Source organism: Purpureocillium takamizusanense, chromosome 2 (genome assembly GCF_022605165.1).
Source record: "Purpureocillium takamizusanense chromosome 2, complete sequence".
NCBI lineage: Eukaryota > Fungi > Ascomycota > Sordariomycetes > Hypocreales > Ophiocordycipitaceae > Purpureocillium > Purpureocillium takamizusanense.
In genome coordinates, this window is record NC_063069.1 from 740,346 (window position 1) to 757,301 (window position 16,956).

A 16,956-nucleotide genomic window follows, 5' to 3' on the forward strand; every position below is an offset into this window, starting at 1 on the left:
GCGCCCCGGGGAGTCTCGGGCGGCTGTGCGACCCGTGGCAGCAGCGGGGGCTGCGGCCCCTGGACGCCACGCCGCCTGTCCAGCGGAATCTCGTCCCGGATGCCGGGCTATCCAGCGCGTGCCATTGGCTGCGTCTTTGTCGTCGGGCGACGTCCCGCCCCAGAGCGGGGCATCCCGCTGAAGTTGATGCGACGATGCATCGTCCGTCCCCTCCCTTTCACGATTCTTTGTTGGAGACACATGTATGTACGTCGCTTCGGCATGTCGGGCCTGTATGGTGGGGAGGGGGGGGAACTGCGGGGAGAGAGACGGAGGGAGACATGTCTCGCGCCGAACGTCCCCATTTCCCCGTCTGCTTTTGCCGTCTCGTGGAAGCGCACTTTCCGGAGCTGATTGGCAAGGGCGTTCCTCAATGCGCCGTCTAGCATATGCCCGCCTCCTCGTCGTCGTCGTCGTTGTCAGGTCGGCAGGATAGGTAGGCTGGGTGATAAGGTCACGTCATGGTCCCCCCTCTGGCGCGTACCGCATCGCACCGCACCGCAGCCAGGCGAGGAGCTGACAAGGGAGACAGCAGACGCCAGGACCCCCGCCTTGCCCATCCTGTCGTGCGACGACGAGCTGGTTTATTATTTCGCCGTCCAGTCCACAACGCAAGGGGAGAGCGGAGGAGAGCAATCAAATCCCGATGCCACCACGTTCCTTTGCGTTGAGCCGCCGGAGTAAAAGAGTGTCTCGTTTTGTTGGCTACCAAGTTACTACTTAACACCATCCCCCGTGCTCTTCGGCCTGCAGGTCTTCTTGGCCGTCTGAACTCTTTCGAACAGACACCGACCCATACGTCTGCTTTCTGTCCTAGCGGCCAAGAGTCAAGACGAGCTGTGCTACTGTCGAGAACGCAGGAGGCTCTCCACAAAGTTTGCAGCCGCGAGTTGAAGACTGTTCAGAGCTGGTACCAGAGATTTGGAACCCGCCGCCATGGCCGACATTGACGTTGAAGAGGTCCTCAAGAATCTCAGCCTTGCTGAAAAGGTCGACCTGCTGTCCGGTAGGGCCCCATCATCACCGTCCCCATGCCGGACGTGCGCATGGGTGATCGTGTAAGCTCAGCACCTGACTGACGCATTCCTTACATATATGCGCAGGCATCGACTTTTGGCACACCAAGAGCCTCCCCGAGCATGGCGTCCCCTCGCTCCGCCTGACCGACGGCCCCAACGGCGTCCGCGGCACCAAGTTCTTCCACGGCGCGCGGGCCGCCTGCTTCCCCTGCGGCACCGCGCTCGGGGCCACCTTCAACCAGGAGCTCCTCGAGGAGGCCGGCCGGACCATGGGCGCCGAGGCCATCGCCAAGAGCGCCCACGTCATCCTCGGGCCCACCATCAACATGCAGCGCTCGCCGCTGGGCGGCCGCGGCTTCGAGTCCATCGGCGAGGACCCCTTCCTGGCCGGCCTCGGCGCCGCCGCCCTCATCCGCGGCATCCAGAGCACGGGCGTCCGGGCCGCCGTCAAGCACTTCCTCTGCAACGACCAGGAGGACAAGCGCATGGGCGTGCAGGCCATGGTGACGGAGCGCGCGCTGCGCGAGATCTACGCCCTGCCGTTCCAGCTCGCCGTGCGCGACGCCCGCCCGGGGGCCGTCATGACGGCCTACAACGGCATCAACGGCACCATGTGCAGCGAGAACGCAAAGTACATCGAGGGCATGCTGCGCGGGGAGTGGGGATGGGACGGCCTCGTCATGAGCGACTGGTTCGGCACCTACAGCACGACGCCGGCCGTCGTGGCGGGGCTCGACCTCGAGATGCCGGGCCCGCCGCGCTTCCGGGGCGAGGCCCTCAAGTTCAACGCCTCCAACAACAAGCCCTTTGCGCACGTCATCGACGCCCGCGCCCGCCAGGTCCTCAAGCTCGTCAAGGAGTGCGCGCCGCTCGGGCTCGAGGACAAGGGCCCCGAGCGCGAGGCCGACACGCCCGAGACGGCCGCGCTGCTGCGCCGGATCGGCACCGAGAGCATCGTCCTGCTCAAAAACAAGGGCGGCGTGCTGCCCCTCGACAGGAACAAGAAGACGCTCGTCGTCGGGCCCAACGCAAAGGTCGCCACCTACCACGGCGGCGGCTCGGCCGCCCTGCCGGCGTACTATGCCGTCACGCCGTACGACGGCATCGCGGCGAAGCTCGTGGGCTCGACGCCGGCCTACACCGTCGGCGCGTACACGCACCGCTTCCTCCCGCTGCTGGGGGCGCAGTGCACGGTGCCCGACGACGGCAGCAGGCCCGGCGTGCGATGGCGCGTGTACAACGAGCCGCCGCCGCCGCCTGGCATCGAGCGGCGGCGTAGCGAGCCCGTCGACGAGCTGCACTTTACCAAGACGGAGATGCACCTCGTCGACTACGACGTGCCGCGGGTCGGGGACCTGTGGTGGGCCGACATGGAGGGGGACCTGGTGGCCGACGAGGACTGCACCTTCGAGGTGGGCTGCGTCGTGTGCGGGACGGCGAGCATCTTCGTCGACGACGAGCTCGTCGTGGACAACACGACGGCGCAGGTGGCGGGCGACGGCTTCTTCGGGCAGGCGACGCGCGAGGAGCGCGGGCGCTTCGCCATGACCCGCGGGCAGACGTACCGGATCCGCGTCGAGTTCGGGTCCGCGCCGACGACGAGGCTGCGCGGCGACGCGTGCCCGCCCAAGAACGGCTCGCTGCGCGTCGGCGGCTGCAAGGTGCTCGAGGGCGACGACGTCGACGCCGAGATTGCGCGCGCCGTGGCCCTCGCCCGCGACCACGACCAGGTCGTCGTCTGCGCGGGGCTCAACGCCGACTGGGAGACTGAGGGCGCCGACCGCGAGAGCATGCGTCTTCCCGGCTGCCTGGACCGGCTCATCACCGCCCTCGTGGCCACGGCCGCCAACAAAGACAACAAAGACCACAACAAGGAAAATGCCGTCGTGGTGGTGATGCAGACGGGCACCCCCGAGGAGATGCCGTGGCTCGACGACGCGCCCGCCGTCGTGCAGGCCTGGTACGGCGGCAACGAGGCCGGCAACGCCCTCGCCGACGTGCTCTTTGGCGATGCCAACCCCTCGGGCAAGCTGTCCCTCAGCTTCCCCCGCCGCCTGCAGGACGTGCCCTCGTTCCTCAACTTCCGCACCGAGGCCGGACGCACGCTCTACGGCGAGGACGTCTACGTCGGCTACCGCTACTACGAGTTTGCCGACCGGGCTGTCAACTTTGCTTTTGGCCACGGCCTGTCGTACACTACCTTTGCGTTTTCCGACCTCGTTGTCGATGTCTCAACATTGCCCCTTGCTAATGTTACTTCTTCATCTTCTTCCTCTTCCTCCTCCTCTACTGACCCCCCGACCCCATCCTCCTCTACCATCACCACCACCACCGCCACAACGACCACTCCCGCCACAACTACTACTCCTCCCCATCCTCCTTCTCCTCCTTCGCATACGGCCACCACATCCTCCGGCCGCCCCGTCCCCGACCGCACCCTCACCGCCTCCCTCACCATCCGCAACACCGGCGCCCTCCCCGGCGCCGAGGTCGCGCAGCTCTACGTGCGCCCCTCCGGCCGCAGCCACCAGCGCCAGCCGTCCTCCCCCCCCAGGGTCAACCGCCCCGTCAAGGAGCTCCGCGGCTTCGCCAAGGCGCACCTCGCGCCCGGCGAGGCCCGGCGGGTCACCATCCGCGAGCTCGAGCGCTACGCCGCCGCCTACTGGGACGAGGAGCGCGACCGCTGGTGCGTCGAGGCCGGCGAGTACGAGGTCCTCGTCGCCAACACGAGCGCCGTCGACGGGCCCGGCGCGTGCACGGTCGTGCGCGGCGCGTTTACCGTCCCCGAGACGTACTGGTGGTCGGGCATCTGAGTCTGCATGGATCGGGCCGCCGCGGCGTGAATCTCTCGGTGCGGCCTCAAACCCCCGAGGGGGAGGGTGGGATGTCAGGTGGTAGACATCTCATGGGGGCCTCGTTCGGGGCATCTCTATGCGCTGCAAGTCAATGTGCTTGACAACAATGCTTGACCCGGGTCCATCTATCTGCACGCCCCCTATGGGCTATGGGCAATGGGTGAAAATACACAAGGTATCTAAAACAAGGCAATGAATGCTCGTGACCACCAAACTCCAAGCCCACGTCGTGCCAACGCCATGCATTCCATGTGTCCAGGAGTCACCCATTTGTAAGAGCAAAATAAGAAAGACAGAACCCCGTAGCCCTTCTCTCCATAGTTGTCGTTGACAGTAGACAGCTGAGGCTGGGGCTTCACAGCATGCCGCCATAAGCCTGACGTTTCCAGCAACTGCAGGGTACGCTGCGTTGGAGGCGTGTTCAGTAGTCAGGACGTGCTTTGAAGGGCGGACATGGAGTGAGACGACGAGGGCTGCGTGAGGTTGAAATAAAGCTCAGGTGAGTCAGAAGCGCAGGAGAATCGAGAGCGGCAGCGATGAAGCCCTGCCAATAATGTGCCGGCTTCCGTGCCGAGTTCCAGAGGTGGCGGCCGCATCACGAGACGAATCGAGTGCTATAGAGGACGTCCGTCGGCTGACGGCGCGGCCACTACGTACGTACGCATGAGATTAGCCGAGGGTGTTCTTGATGATCCAACCCTACCGAGGCTTCCAGTCTGATTCCTTCGATTCGAGGTTGCAAGTGTTCTACTCTCGTACCATTGTCGTGATGCGCGGCCTGCGTTTGTCAAGGCTCAATTGCGTGTAAGCCAAGTCGCCTCCTGGCTCATCGAATCCAGCTATAGACAGACGTTCACCTCACGTCGGGTGCTATACTGTAGTAATGGACGGGAGCCCGGGCCGCCTCTTGTGCCTAGATTAGCGCACGCCACAGCGCTCCGAGCCCGTCCTTCAGGGCTCCACTGTCGGAAAGCCAAGGCGCCTGAGCACTCTGTACCCGGCCCCACCAACGGCAGCTCAACTTCCCCACTGAAACCCGTCACCTCTAACCTCCATTTCCCATCCACTGTCTGCGCGTCTCACGACCATCCATCCCCGACAACTTCAACTTCAACAAACTCCCGAATCCGCAAACCACCCAGCCTCGCCCGCGCTTCCAGCGCACCCACCACTCACCATGGCCGCCTCCGCGCCCGCGCCCACCGTCCCCTCCCTCAAGCAGGCCTTTCTCGCCGCGCAAACCACCCTCCTAGCGCAGCCGCTCTCCCCCTCGGCCGCCTGGCGCGCCGCCAACGACGACAGCGACGCGTTGGGTGGTGACGGCGGCGGCGCGCCCGTCCCCGCCCGCGCCCTCGACGAGGCCCTCCTCGCGCTCAACAACACCCTCCAGCAGCACGCCCGCCGCGTCTACCCCCCGCAGGCCTCCCGCAACGTCGCCGCCCAAATCGCCGCCGCCTACGACCGCGACGCCGAGCGCAGGGTCGGCGCCGACGCCGCCAACGACGCCGAGGCTCTAGGTCGGGAGCTTGATCTCAGTACGTCCAACAGCAAGAAACATGCATGTATATATGACGAGTGGTCCTGTGCATGTAACTGACCGTTTACCTTTTTTTTTTTTTCGCCCCGGCATCAGCGGACGAAGGGGTTCTCGAAGCGCTGCCAGAATCGTGGCCCTCGGAGCGCGACTGCAACAACCACCCCGCCGAGGCGAAGCGGTATGCAGACACGGTCGCGCGCCTCGTCGAGCTCAGCGCACGGCGCAAGGATCTCCGCCGTCGCGTCCAGCGGCTGCGGGGCCTCGAGGCGAGCATCGCGCCGCTCGACACGGCGGACGGCGCCGCCGGGCGCATCCAGGATAACCTCGTCACGCGCAACGGGCCCGTCGAAACGGAGCTCGAGCGAATGCGCGTCCTGCTCGCACGCGTGGCGGGTCGCGTCAGTGAGCTCCCCGTGAAGAGCTTGGCGACACAGCCTGACGGCGCCGAGGTCGACTTGGACGCCCTGGACGGGGCCCGAAAGCGCAAGGTCGACGAGTTTCTGGCCGACCCTCGTGTTTTTCCGTCTTGAAGGCGCTCCGCTTTCGGCGAATAAACAAACAGGTCTAATCACAGCGCACAGTGCATCTCGGAGCTGCCTTCAAGCAGCACTACGGCCTCATCGCTGGTGGCGAAGAGCCCCAAGACGGGCCTGCGAAGTGCCATGGACCGGTGAACATGCAGCTTGCCGTCTCGCGGCAGTGCTTCTCGGATCAAGTCTCCGTGAGACATGCGGCACTGTGCCTATGCGTCTGCTGTGTGTTAGCCTCTGACACCTGACATTGTCATATCTATGGCCTATGGGCACGAATTCCGCCTTGTGCGACCCGCGTTGGTTTGATGGCGTCTTGCTCGCATACTCCGACGGCGAGCGGCATGCCGAGTGCAACGGCCGGGGTGATAAGCTAATCGATTGGGCTTTGACGATACAAAAGAATCCCTCTCTGCGGACGCCAGTCTTGCATCCCGCTTCCCGACATGGCTACCCGCTCTCGGTTGGCGCATTGCCACCAATCCGAGCAAACACCTTTTGGATGGCACCGTATCGCAGTCCCCAGATGGTGTCGTGCTCTGCTCCATCAACCACGCTACTGGCATATCGGATGATGCCCCCGTCTTGCTCTCCCTTCCAGCAGTCCTCGAACCACTTCGGACCTTTGGAACCTGCGTCCCCGACCATGCCGTCTTTTTCGGCGAAATAAACGTCAATTTCAAGCTGTCTCCCAGCCGCTTGGAGTGCTTCCCTCAGGCGCGGGACGAGACCGTCATAGTCGCCCCAGTCACCCCACCCGGCTTTGCCTGGTGTGCGCTGCATCAGCAGGATGGCTTCCTGTGCCATGCCATTGACACCATCCGCAAAGACAAAGTCGCCCAGTTTTGCACTCAACTGCTCTTCAAACTTTGCGTCTTCGTCAAGATCGACCTCGGGAGACTGATTTCCTCTGGCGAGGTTAAGCACAGCCTGGCTAAACCCGAACGATGCCGAGGCGACGGGTACCAGTTTGCTGACAACTGCCGCCATTTTACCAGTTTGAGCGAGCAGAATCTCCGGGAGAGCCTGGGTGATGGACATGGCCATGACTCCAGAGTGGGCAGGGAGGATCCATGGTGCACCAATAGCCAGGTAGGGCCGCGTCGGGTGCAGGACTTGGGGATGGTGTAGGAGCAGGTCTAGCGCGTGGACAGTTCCGCCGCTTTGGCATCCCAGCGACACGTGACGGATGTTCAAATGAGCGAGCAAGGCCATGATGACATCTCGGTCCAGTTAGTTTCCTGCGAGGGCCTTTTCTGGGGACGGGATTTGGATGCAAACCTCGCCAGACAGCCATCCTGCGCTCCGCGGGAATTTCACTCGTGCCTCCCACGCCTGGGCGATCCAGGTTGATGATGCGGACCTTGTGCCGCTTAGCAGGGCCATCCTTGGCGACGTGCCACATGCGCGAGCCCAATAAGGGTGCGAAGAATAAGAAGACATTTTCGTCATCGGGGTCCTGCTCATTGCGATAGCCATAGTCTGCGTAGGTGATCTGGAGCTCTTCCGGGCGGCCGCGTGTAGCGTCGGCAGGCAAGACGAACGTCTGTCGAAACCGAGCATCGTTCAGGAAGCTGTCGCAATTCGCGGACGGTGCGTCCGTCGCGTTCGCCATGGCACTGTGCCTCAAGCGAATGCGAGTCTGGGGCAGATCGTCGATGCGGGGTGCAGTGAGCCAGGCCACTTGAAGGAAAACGTCCGTCGGTGCTCGGCAAGATTGGCGTCTCACTCTCCGCCTCAGCAGACTTTATATGGACCGAGCCGGTCGCCCCTAGACTGCGTCAGCCCTGCCGGATCTACCACGCGTCCGCGAGGAGAAGAGGAGATGGCGCCTCGTCATCATCGCCCTGTATGGGTGGGGGGGCCGCGGCGCCATGTCCAGGGCACTCTGCACGAGTGGCAGGTGCCTGGTTTTAGGTGTTGGGAACTTCCTGCGAACCAGGCATTCGTCTTGCCTTTCTAGGGACTCGCTTTGGCAGTGGTGCGCAGCGTCTGATGGGCAAAAATTCTGCGATGCATTGAATTCGTGTTGATCCTGTGCAGCAGGTCTTTTACAATTCACAGGCGCTTGCTATCGTCAATGACTCCTTTGGGTCGCGCCTTCCTTTGTTTTGCTAGACAGCCAAGGTCACTAACCTACTAATCTAATCCCTCGTCCTACGACCTCTGCCTTGAAATCTCCATCCTCCCAAATGCCCATCCTAAAGCAAACTCTGAATGAAGCTGCTACGAATTGAGCACTGCTCTTTTGTAGATGCCTTGCCTTCGCTACAACGGGTCCAGCTGCTGCCAGCAAGAGATGGCAGGGGAACCCAACTGCAGCGCTAGGCCGCGACTCTCCACAGCTGCGGACCTGCGGCACCGCCAACGAGCCGTTCCGCTGCTGCTCCGAGACAACCTGCACTACGTTTCGCGATGCCGGCAAGCGCACAACGGGCAAAGGAGCATCAAGCTGCCCGAGTGCGACGCGCACGGCCAACATCCCGAATGCACGAACTCCGTCCTCCGTTCTGAACTGTGTGCCTGCCATCCGGCCGACGTCACAGGATGACGACGACAGCTTTCGTCTAGAGTCCAGTGCCGCTCGAGCGCGTCGCTGGCCGGGTACGGAGCGCGGTGCCAGCTCAGTCTCCAACACAAAGCAGCAAAGTTCGTTAAAACAAGCCGCTAGTTCTCGCGTCCCGTACCCGCGAGTGCTGGCCGGTGGCCTTGTTCCCAGCCCGGCGTCGTGTCGCGTGGTAGTATGGAACTGTTTATGGGCGCCACCAACGATGCGGTAAACCTCGCACTCGCTTCACAAAGGCGCCATGTGGGACCTTGCATCGGCGAATCATCTCATACAGGATGCCCATCCGTCGCGCTCGAGAGTCAACGCTTCGCCACCCTTGCTACTGAGCACGCGGCTACCAACGCACAGCATCACTAGCAGGCAGGCAAACAGCGCGCACAGAGTCCCGTCTTTGTGGGCTCGGCTCTATGTATCGGTCTTTGCATCCTCGGCTCGCACACACCAAAGGGTGGCCAGACGCCAGAGTCGTGCGCAAGCCGGTATCATCATGCGGCTGTGGTCAAGCCCGCACTCTCATCACTGAGTCCCCTGCTAATACAGTACTGCTCGCCCAATATGTGGCGCTGAATGGGGTGCATCACCGGTCGATCCAGGCCAGGTTACCATGCTGTGGCTGATTGGCCCCGGAACTTCCCCATCCCTTCTCTCGCCAACTTTGTGCAACTCCATCTGAGCACTCCCTATCGGGAAATGCCTTTCGAGCTGCCGCGGCACTGGTGCTTTCTGCCATCAAAGGTGACGGACGATATGCCAGAACTGAACTAACGACATCCATCCGCTCTGGTATAAACTTGTCTTTTCCGCCACCAACAGCTCATCATCAAGTCGTACAGCAGCGCCCTGCAACCCTCCTGATTATCTTGTAGCAGTGTCACAAAACCCGATCTGTGCCCTTGACCACCCCAGCTCCACCATGGCCCTAAACGAGTCCGGAGTGATCCGTCGTCCCATAGACACGGAAGCGCAAGACAGCAAGCAGCAGCGCCAGAACTTCGAAACGGCTCTTTATAAGGAGTGGCCCAATCACGCCGGAGTAAGGAAGAAACTCATCTCTTTCGCGTGCACCTAGCTATTGCTGACTCAACAACAGTTTGAGCACCTCGACGAGCATAGAGGCCCCGTGAAACTTCTTGTCAAGGGCAACATTCCCTCTTTTGCTGCTGGATCCCTGTACCGGACAGGACCAGGCCAGTCCGCCGTCGAAGACACTGCCCGTGGGACGCATTATGTGAGCCACTGGTTCGATGGTTTCGCCCACACACACAAATTCGACATCCTCGCCCCGGAGGAGGATGGTGGCGATACCACCGTTATTTACTCGTCTCGGCGTCAATCAGAAGAGCATGTCGCTGCCATTAAAAAGATTGGGTGGCGACACAGCACTTCGTTTGGCCAACGAGCAGACCCTTGCGTTGGCAGGTTTGCCAAGTTCATGAGCTTCTTCAAACCCCACCATGAGAACAACAGCGTCGTTGTCTTGACCAACGTGCCCGGTTTGCCAGATAAGCGCCCCGAAAACACAACGACCGGTCACCGTACGGGGACTCGGAATGTCTATCTTAGCACGGACAACGACGCGCTGCAAGAGATTGACCCCGACGCCCTTGAACCCCTTGGGTACACTAAGCAGGTGGCGCTTCACCCGGATCTCAAAGGCCCGCTTTCGTGCGCTCATGCCCAGAGAGATCCCGAGACGGGCGACTATTTCAACTTCAACATCGAGGTCGGCCGCAAGACCACGTACCGCGTATTCCGTGTCAACGCCGCGGTGGGCACCACAGACATTTTAGCCGCCATCACAGAGCCCGACTTGGCTCCAGCATATATCCACAGCTTCTTCCTGACAGAGAACTACGTTGTCTTGTGCGTCCCTTCGTCTCACTATGGATGGAGTGGGCTGAAAATTTTGTGGGAGAACAATTTGCTCGATGCCTTGAAGCCGTTTGACAAATCGCGACGGTGCAAGTGGTTCGTGGTAGATAGGCGGCATGACAAAGGGGTTGTTGCCCGCTTCTCGACGCCGGCTGGCTTCTTTTTCCACTCCATCAATGCTTTCGAAAAATGTGAGAAGGATGAGACCGGACAGGAACGCACGGTTCTCAACATGGACCTCACAATGTACGAAACGACGGACATAATGCTCGGGCTCTACTACGATGTCATTCTCGACAGAAAAGACGCGGCAAAGGCCTATTGGGAGAAGTGGGGTCACCAGAACTTGGCCACTCGGCATGCCAGGGTCCGGTTCCCGATGCCGACATGCCCTCAGACGGAACATGAAGGGGCTGCCGCCGAGGGAGAGGAGGTCCTTTCGATTCCGAGCCCCCACTCCGGCGAGCTGTCGACGATCCACCCGGGCAAGGCTGGGAAACCATATCGGTACGTCTACGGGGCAGGGTCGCGTGGGTTGAGTACGTTTATGGACTCGATCGTCAAGACGGATCTGAAAACGCGCGAGGCGGTGTTGTGGAGCGGTCCGCCGGCGCACTCGCCATGCGAGCCCATCTTTGTACCACGTCCGGGCGGGGCGAGCGAGGACGACGGCGTCGTATTGACGGTGGTCCTGGACGGTACGGCGCAGAGGTCGTATCTACTGTGCTTGGACGCGGCCACGATGGAAGAGGTTGGCAGAGCCGAAGCCGACTTTGCCATTGGCATTGGCTTCCACGGGCACCACGCGTCGGCACTATAACGCGCCTCTCGACGGCGGCGCTGCGCGAGGTAGCAGTGCCTGTACGGCCCTTGATTAGGTTGTTGATAGATTGATACCAGGATCGAGGTTGGAGGGGAAGCAGGTGTGGAAGGGGCCGGTTTTCTGTGCTCTCTTTGCCAGGCAGTCTTGCCATCTCCTATAGCTTTTTTGGAGCCCGTGTCAGTTTAAGCTTGCCCTCTGCAAATATAATACGAATACAGTGCTCGTCTGGTAAAAGTTGGCCATGGTGGTGGTGCGTGTTTAACACGGATGTCACCTTGATTTAGACTTGTCGGCAACTACCTACTTTGTACTTCGCACCTCGTAAACTAGAACTCTGTAGGGGAGAAAGAACCGAAGCCATGCATTCAAATTACAAATCCATGCCGATGCACGTCTAACATACGGAATGACAAATCCACCATATTTTCAGGTAGTGCACAGCATGCCCGAGTTTTGTGTCACGTTGGACGCGAACGTGCGTCTTACCCTAGACAGAGGGCGGGGGCTGACAAAATCATCATGGACTGACTTCTAGGCATCCATCCGCCTGCCTGCCCCTCCATCACAGGCAGTGCACCACTGCTTCTGCGTCATCGTGCTCCACCACAGCAACCTGTCGCTGGAGCTACCACCACCACCACCACCACCTTGACCGCGGCAGACGCGAGCTCCTGGCACGTCTTCTGTTGCATATCCCTTCACTCTGGTTAATTTACTACGCCAGACCGATAACTCGACGCCATTCCCCCGACAATGTCGTGCCCTCACCTGGAGTCTGCCGGTACGTTTGCTCTCTGACCCGTGGCACGCGCCCTCGGGCGGGTGCGGAGGCTGACGGGGAGACGTTGCAGGTCTCGCACCGCCGACTCCGGCTCAATCCGTGTACCGGGAGGACTGCACGCAATGCTTCGACTCCATTGTGCGTGCTCTGATCGCCCCGTTCGCGTCACTCCGCGCTGACTCGACGTGTCGTAGGACGACCCGAACGGGCTGGATGTCTGCCTCCAGTGCTTCAACGGCGGCTGTTCGGGCGACCGCCTGCACGCGCGGCTTCACAAGACCCTCTGGGGTCATCCGCTAGCCCTCAACATTCGCAGGACCCGAAAGACAGTGGTGCGAGACGAGCCGCCTCCGAAGATGTCCAAGCTCGCCATCGCCGCCGAGACCGAGGCAGACCGCTACGACACGGCCCTTGCCGCCAAGTGCCTCGAGTGCAACACTGAGCTCGACATTGCCAGCCCCAAGCTGGCGCCCATAGTCGACGGAATTATGAAGGCCAACACCTTTTCGCGCAAGGAAGAGGTCAAGGCTTGGGAGCAGGAGCTCACGAGCTGCGAGCATATTCTCCTACTACAGCAGCACGAGCCGCGCCGCATAGAGCAGGGAGACTTGGGCCACTGCTCCAAGTGCGACCTCAAGGAGAACCTCTGGCTGTGTCTGGAATGCGGTAACCTGGGCTGTGGACGGAAACAAATGGGAGGCGTCGATGGCAACTCACACGCGCTGAGCCACTCGGACGAGTCCGGCCACGGCGTCGCCGTCAAGCTCGGGTCCATCACCCCCGAGGGCACCGCCGACATCTACTGCTACAAGTGCGACGAGGAGCGCGTCGACGATAACCTCGGCCTGCATCTCGCGCACTGGGGGATCATGCTTGCGGAGCGCCAAAAGACGGAAATGAGCCTGACGGAAATGCAGATCGAGCAGAATCTCAAGTGGGACTTTAGTATGACGACCGAAGACGGCAAGGACTTGAAGCCTCTCTGCGGACCAGGCCTCACCGGTCTGAAGAATCTCGGCAACAGCTGCTACCTGGCCAGCATGGTCCAGTGTCTCTTCGACATGCCGTCTTTCCGCGAGCGATACTACCGGCCCGCCGACCAACTTCCGGTGGTGCAGGAGCCGGCCGCTGACCTGGAGACGCAGCTTCGCAAAATGGCTGACGGACTTTGCTCTGGGCGCTACGCGAAACCGGATGACTCGGTGATTGCTGAGTCGGAAGTCCGGTACCAAAAGGGCCTGACGCCCGCTATGCTCAAGCATCTCATCGGGCGCGGCCACGACGAGTTTTCCACCATGAGACAACAGGATGCGCTAGAGTTTTTGCAGCACTTATTCAAGCTGATAACAAGGTCGAAGCATGACGAAGGCCTCGGCGACCCTACTACGCCGTTCCGCTTTGTTTTGGAGCAGAGGCTGCAGTGTCTGGGCTGCCGCAAGGTCAAGTATAGCACGACCGAGCAGGACAACGTTTTCATCGACGTGCCGTTGGAAAAGCTGCCCAAGGCAGAGGGAGCCGAGGACCTTGGTGATAAGTACAAGGCTGTGACACTCAAGGAGTGCCTCGACACCTTCACCGGTGCGGAAAAGGTCGAGCTGACGTGCTCCGCGTGTGGCAACAAGGATGGCTTTACGAAGCAGTCCCTCTTTAAGACCTTTCCAGAAGTGCTCGTTCTCAACGCGAGGAAGATGACGGTGGTGAACTGGGTGCCGATCAAGGTGGACGTGCCAGTCATTGTCCCTGATGAGCCGTTCCTGCTGGACAGCTATCAGTCCAAGGGACTGCAGCCTTCCGAAGAGCTACTTCCCGATGAACCCGAGGCCCAAGCCCCAGCATTCGTGCCAGAACCGACGGCACTGGCACAGCTTGAGGGGATGGGCTTCCCGCGGAACCGGTGCGAGAAGGCTCTGCACGCCACGGGCAACTCGGACGCCAACGCTGCCATGGAATGGCTCTTTGGCCACATGGAGGACCCGGACATCGATGCGCCTCTCGACCTCGGACAAGGCGGTGGCCCCGCGGCTGGTGTGGCGGACCCGGAGAAGATTGAGATGCTGGGGGCCATGGGCTTTGGCGCGCCACAGGCGAAGAAGGCGCTCAAGGAAACGGGCGGCGACGTTGAGCGTGCCGTCGAGTGGCTGTTTAGCCACCCCGACGACCAGGGCCTGTTCGAGGACGACAACGACGCGGCGCCGAGCACCGAGCCTGCTGGGGCCGCCGCCTCCAAGGAGCTAGCCGGGAGCGCGAAGCTGCCGGCCAGGTTCCAGCTGCAGTCGATTTCCTGCCACAAGGGAACCAGCATCCACGCAGGGTGAGTAAAGGCCATACACACCATCGTCATGTGTCTTTTTATTTTGTTCAATTTGCTTTTCTCCTTTTCTTTCTTTCCTTTCTTTCGTGCGCTAACTGCGTGTCGTAGCCACTACGTGGCCTTTGTCCGCAAGCAGCTCAACGGCAACGGCGAGGGCGAGGGCGAGGGCGAGAAGTGGGTGCTGTTCAACGACGAAAAGGTGGTGGAGGCGCACGACGTGGACGAGATGCGCAAGTTTGCGTACGTCTACTTCTTCAAGCGGACCTAGGACTAGCAGCGAGGCTCTTTATCCCATCATGGACAACGAAGCACGGCACGGTTCGTTCGTTCAAACCGGCGTTGAGAGAGGCATTTGAGGTGATGCATGGCGGTGTGAGGGGTGCAGAGACGGTGTTGTTGGGCGATAGATGATAGAACATGAACGAGGGCGTGTGGGGTTGTTTTGTCACAGTTGGCCGACGCAGAGACCGACGGTCAGACATGGAGTATCAAGGTAGGCAACGGAACCAATCCAAGTCAGTCAGTATGCGTGGATGTGCCGTATCAAGAAGTGAGGCCCCGTGTGCCAAAGGAGATTTGATATGCCGAGAAGATTTCATCCGCCAAAACGCCTTCCAGGTAGTCCCATCTACCGCCCGCCCCATACGTGCCATGGTCCCAACGCTGTCCCGCCGGTCAATACCCTCCCCACGAACTGTCCACCCTACCTACCCCCTCGCATCACGCCGCCGGCGGTCACGAGTCGCCTAGGCGATAGCTCACGATGGTGTCGACGCGGTGGTTCGCGGTGCTGAAGCCGCGGAGCTGGACGTGCTCGCCGTTTGCAATCTCCTTTGCGTCCGAGTCGCCCCACTCGACGGGCACGTCCGAGTCGGCGTCGGCGTAGACGAGCACGTTGAAGGTGCAGTCGCCGCTGAGCTGGGGCAGGAAGGTGACGGAGGCGGTGATTTGGCGGAAGATGGCGGCGATTTCGGCCTGGATCTCGGCCTCGGTCTTGTTGTCAGGTGGCGCCGCTGCCGACGTCCCCGCCGCGGAGGACGAGTTCTCTTGGTCTTGTTGTGCGGCGGCGGCGACGGCGGAGGGTTTGGGCGCGGACTTGGACGATTTGGACTTTGGGGGCGGTTGGGAGATTTGGACCTGGAGAGTGAGATGTCAGTAGAGAGTGGCGAGGAGGAGGAAGAGAGGGACATGTACATCAAACTGCCACCGCTCGACGTGCTCGCCCGTGTCCTTGTCGGTGATTACGATGACGAGCTTGGAGATCTTGCCGCCGACCATCCACTTGTCGAGCTGGGACATGATCTTCTTGATGTACGCCTTGACCTGATCGTCGGCGGAGACTATGGGCGGGCGGGTAGTTGGTTAGCTGCGGCGGCCTGGCGCGACGTGGATGGCAGGAGTTGGGGGGGACGGCAGTACCAAGCATGTTGAGGCCATATTTCTTGACGCTGTACGAGTCCAATCAGCGGCCGGACGCGGGGGAGATACTGGATAGAGATGGGGGGTTGAAGCGCACGCTGTAAAGTCCTCGGCTGGGTATACACCGCGCTGGAAGCTGTCATGGGGATTTCGATTTGTTAGTGGGCTTCGGCGGCGGACGACGACGTCGCGACGGAGGGGCGGGTTTGTATCGCGTACAGGATGGTATGGATGGAGTATTGGAACTGGCAGCGCAAGCGCAGTGTCAGCGAATTTGTCGTCGTCGTCGTCGTGGCTAGAGGGGAGGGGCAAAAAGAGAGGAGAGAGACGTACAAACTCGGCGACGAGGCGCGAGCTGCCCTTGAGGGAGAGCTTGTGCACCTTGGACTTATCCTTGTCCTTATCCTTGGTGGAGGAGGACGACGCCTCTTTGGATGACATGGCTGGATGGCGGACGGATGGGTGTTGCGGGATTCGATTCGGCTCGGCGGCGGGAGTTGTGGCGGAGGATGGATTCTGGGTGATCGAAGGCTGGGATGCGAAAAGAGGTGACGCTTCTTTTTTTTGTTTACTTGGGGATGGAGATGGTCGATGGATGGATGGATGGATTGACGTGGTGGTTGCGGGGTGCTGGCGAATTGGCGGCGCAGGGTCCACTGTGTTGCGACCCACTGGAGCTGCGGCCAGGGGCTGTGGCGGGGTTCGGATTCAGGCACCTACCACGCAAGCCACAGCGGAAAGCTAAGGTTCCATGACAGGAGCTCCGGGCCACCTGACCCGCAACTCACACCATCCACCTTCATCACCACCAGCTTCATCGCCGCCGCCCTCGAATCCAACGGCTTATCCTCGCCTGCGATGGCGATGGCGAGCACGGTGAGCCCTACGCGGGCGCTCTAACTCTTCCTCCGGCACCCAAACCCTCTCGTACCTACCGCCGCTGTACGTCGCCGTCCAGCGGTAGACGCCTTCATACCATGGCGTCGAGTCCGACGATGTAGACGGTGGGCCCCTCCGCCCGAACAACGGGAATATCCTGCTGCACGGCGTTGATGGGGCGCGGCCATCGGCACCAGAGTCGCCGTCGCGTAGGACTATCAGCTCGTGGCCCGCGCGCAACATGACGGCGGCGGCGAGGAGCGGGGGCACGAGCTGCGCGACCGTGTCGAGCTCGTTGACGCCCGAAATCTCGTTCCACTGG

General features: G+C 61.2%; 6 protein-coding genes across 7 annotated transcripts; 4 read left to right on the forward strand and 2 right to left on the reverse strand.

The window, feature by feature from the left end:
* The first annotated feature begins 209 nt into the window (after nucleotides 1-209).
* On the forward strand, nucleotides 210-3,876 carry BGL1 (Beta-glucosidase). Its single transcript, XM_047983020.1, has 2 exons — nucleotides 210-1,045; nucleotides 1,143-3,876. Exons 1-2 carry the CDS (start codon nucleotides 976-978, stop codon nucleotides 3,869-3,871), a joined length of 2,799 nt encoding a protein of 932 aa, XP_047838990.1. The 5' UTR covers nucleotides 210-975; the 3' UTR covers nucleotides 3,872-3,876.
* A 1,214-nt stretch (nucleotides 3,877-5,090) lies between these two features.
* Nucleotides 5,091-5,980, forward strand: JDV02_002038 (uncharacterized protein; the record flags this gene model as incomplete). Its single annotated transcript, XM_047983021.1, has 2 exons — nucleotides 5,091-5,448; nucleotides 5,547-5,980. 2 exons carry the CDS (start codon nucleotides 5,091-5,093, stop codon nucleotides 5,978-5,980), a joined length of 792 nt encoding a protein of 263 aa, XP_047838991.1.
* Nucleotides 5,981-6,232: 252 nt separating this feature from the next.
* Nucleotides 6,233-7,781, reverse strand: JDV02_002039 (uncharacterized protein). Its single transcript, XM_047983022.1, has 2 exons — nucleotides 7,262-7,781; nucleotides 6,233-7,203 (listed from the first exon to the last, which is right to left on the reverse strand). The coding sequence occupies exons 1-2, from the start codon at nucleotides 7,593-7,595 to the stop codon at nucleotides 6,431-6,433; spliced, it is 1,107 nt and encodes a 368-aa protein (XP_047838992.1). The 5' UTR covers nucleotides 7,596-7,781; the 3' UTR covers nucleotides 6,233-6,430.
* Nucleotides 7,782-8,945: 1,164 nt separating this feature from the next.
* JDV02_002040 (Torulene dioxygenase) lies at nucleotides 8,946-11,454 on the forward strand. Its single transcript, XM_047983023.1, has 2 exons — nucleotides 8,946-9,582; nucleotides 9,640-11,454. Exons 1-2 carry the CDS (start codon nucleotides 9,463-9,465, stop codon nucleotides 11,239-11,241), a joined length of 1,722 nt encoding a protein of 573 aa, XP_047838993.1. The 5' UTR covers nucleotides 8,946-9,462; the 3' UTR covers nucleotides 11,242-11,454.
* Nucleotides 11,455-11,682: 228 nt separating this feature from the next.
* ubp14 (Ubiquitinyl hydrolase 1) lies at nucleotides 11,683-14,863 on the forward strand. Of its 2 annotated transcripts, XM_047983024.1 has the most exons (4): nucleotides 11,685-12,025; nucleotides 12,096-12,163; nucleotides 12,220-14,336; nucleotides 14,445-14,863. In XM_047983024.1, the coding sequence occupies exons 1-4, from the start codon at nucleotides 11,998-12,000 to the stop codon at nucleotides 14,602-14,604; spliced, it is 2,373 nt and encodes a 790-aa protein (XP_047838994.1). In that variant the 5' UTR covers nucleotides 11,685-11,997; the 3' UTR covers nucleotides 14,605-14,863. The 2 variants fall into 2 exon arrangements, with proteins under 2 accessions (XP_047838995.1, XP_047838994.1); XM_047983025.1 differs by having other exon boundaries at nucleotides 11,683-12,163.
* MAD2 (Mitotic spindle checkpoint component mad2) lies at nucleotides 14,757-16,369 on the reverse strand. Its single transcript, XM_047983026.1, has 6 exons — nucleotides 16,089-16,369; nucleotides 15,975-16,000; nucleotides 15,853-15,891; nucleotides 15,756-15,784; nucleotides 15,531-15,676; nucleotides 14,757-15,473 (listed from the first exon to the last, which is right to left on the reverse strand). Exons 1-6 carry the CDS (start codon nucleotides 16,194-16,196, stop codon nucleotides 15,072-15,074), a joined length of 750 nt encoding a protein of 249 aa, XP_047838996.1. The 5' UTR covers nucleotides 16,197-16,369; the 3' UTR covers nucleotides 14,757-15,071.
* Nucleotides 16,370-16,956: the final 587 nt, after the last annotated feature.

What these genes read in the sequence shown, in the direction of transcription:
- BGL1 (XM_047983020.1), top strand. Translation starts at nt 976, where the DNA reads ATGGCCGACATTGACGTTGAAGAGGTCCTCAAGAATCTCAGCCTTGCT. An exon ending in AAAGGTCGACCTGCTGTCCG is followed by an intron (nt 1,046 to 1,142) that starts GTAGGGCCCCAT and finishes ATATATGCGCAG; the next exon opens with GCATCGACTTTTGGCACACC.
- MAD2 (XM_047983026.1), bottom strand. Translation starts at nt 16,196, where the DNA reads ATGTCATCCAAAGAGGCGTCGTCCTCCTCCACCAAGGATAAGGACAAG. An exon ending in TACTCCATCCATACCATCCT is followed by an intron (nt 15,892 to 15,974) that starts GTACGCGATACA and finishes TCCCCATGACAG; the next exon opens with CTTCCAGCGCGGTGTATACC. An exon ending in CCAGCCGAGGACTTTACAGC is followed by an intron (nt 15,785 to 15,852) that starts GTGCGCTTCAAC and finishes GGACTCGTACAG; the next exon opens with CGTCAAGAAATATGGCCTCA.
- ubp14 (XM_047983024.1), top strand. Translation starts at nt 11,998, where the DNA reads ATGTCGTGCCCTCACCTGGAGTCTGCCG. An exon ending in CGCAATGCTTCGACTCCATT is followed by an intron (nt 12,164 to 12,219) that starts GTGCGTGCTCTG and finishes GACGTGTCGTAG; the next exon opens with GACGACCCGAACGGGCTGGA. An exon ending in GGAACCAGCATCCACGCAGG is followed by an intron (nt 14,337 to 14,444) that starts GTGAGTAAAGGC and finishes TGCGTGTCGTAG; the next exon opens with CCACTACGTGGCCTTTGTCC.
- JDV02_002039 (XM_047983022.1), bottom strand. Translation starts at nt 7,595, where the DNA reads ATGGCGAACGCGACGGACGCACCGTCCGCGAATTGCGACAGCTTCCTG. An exon ending in CAGGATGGCTGTCTGGCGAG is followed by an intron (nt 7,204 to 7,261) that starts GTTTGCATCCAA and finishes AACTGGACCGAG; the next exon opens with ATGTCATCATGGCCTTGCTC.
- JDV02_002040 (XM_047983023.1), top strand. Translation starts at nt 9,463, where the DNA reads ATGGCCCTAAACGAGTCCGGAGTGATCCGTCGTCCCATAGACACGGAA. An exon ending in AGTGGCCCAATCACGCCGGA is followed by an intron (nt 9,583 to 9,639) that starts GTAAGGAAGAAA and finishes ACTCAACAACAG; the next exon opens with TTTGAGCACCTCGACGAGCA.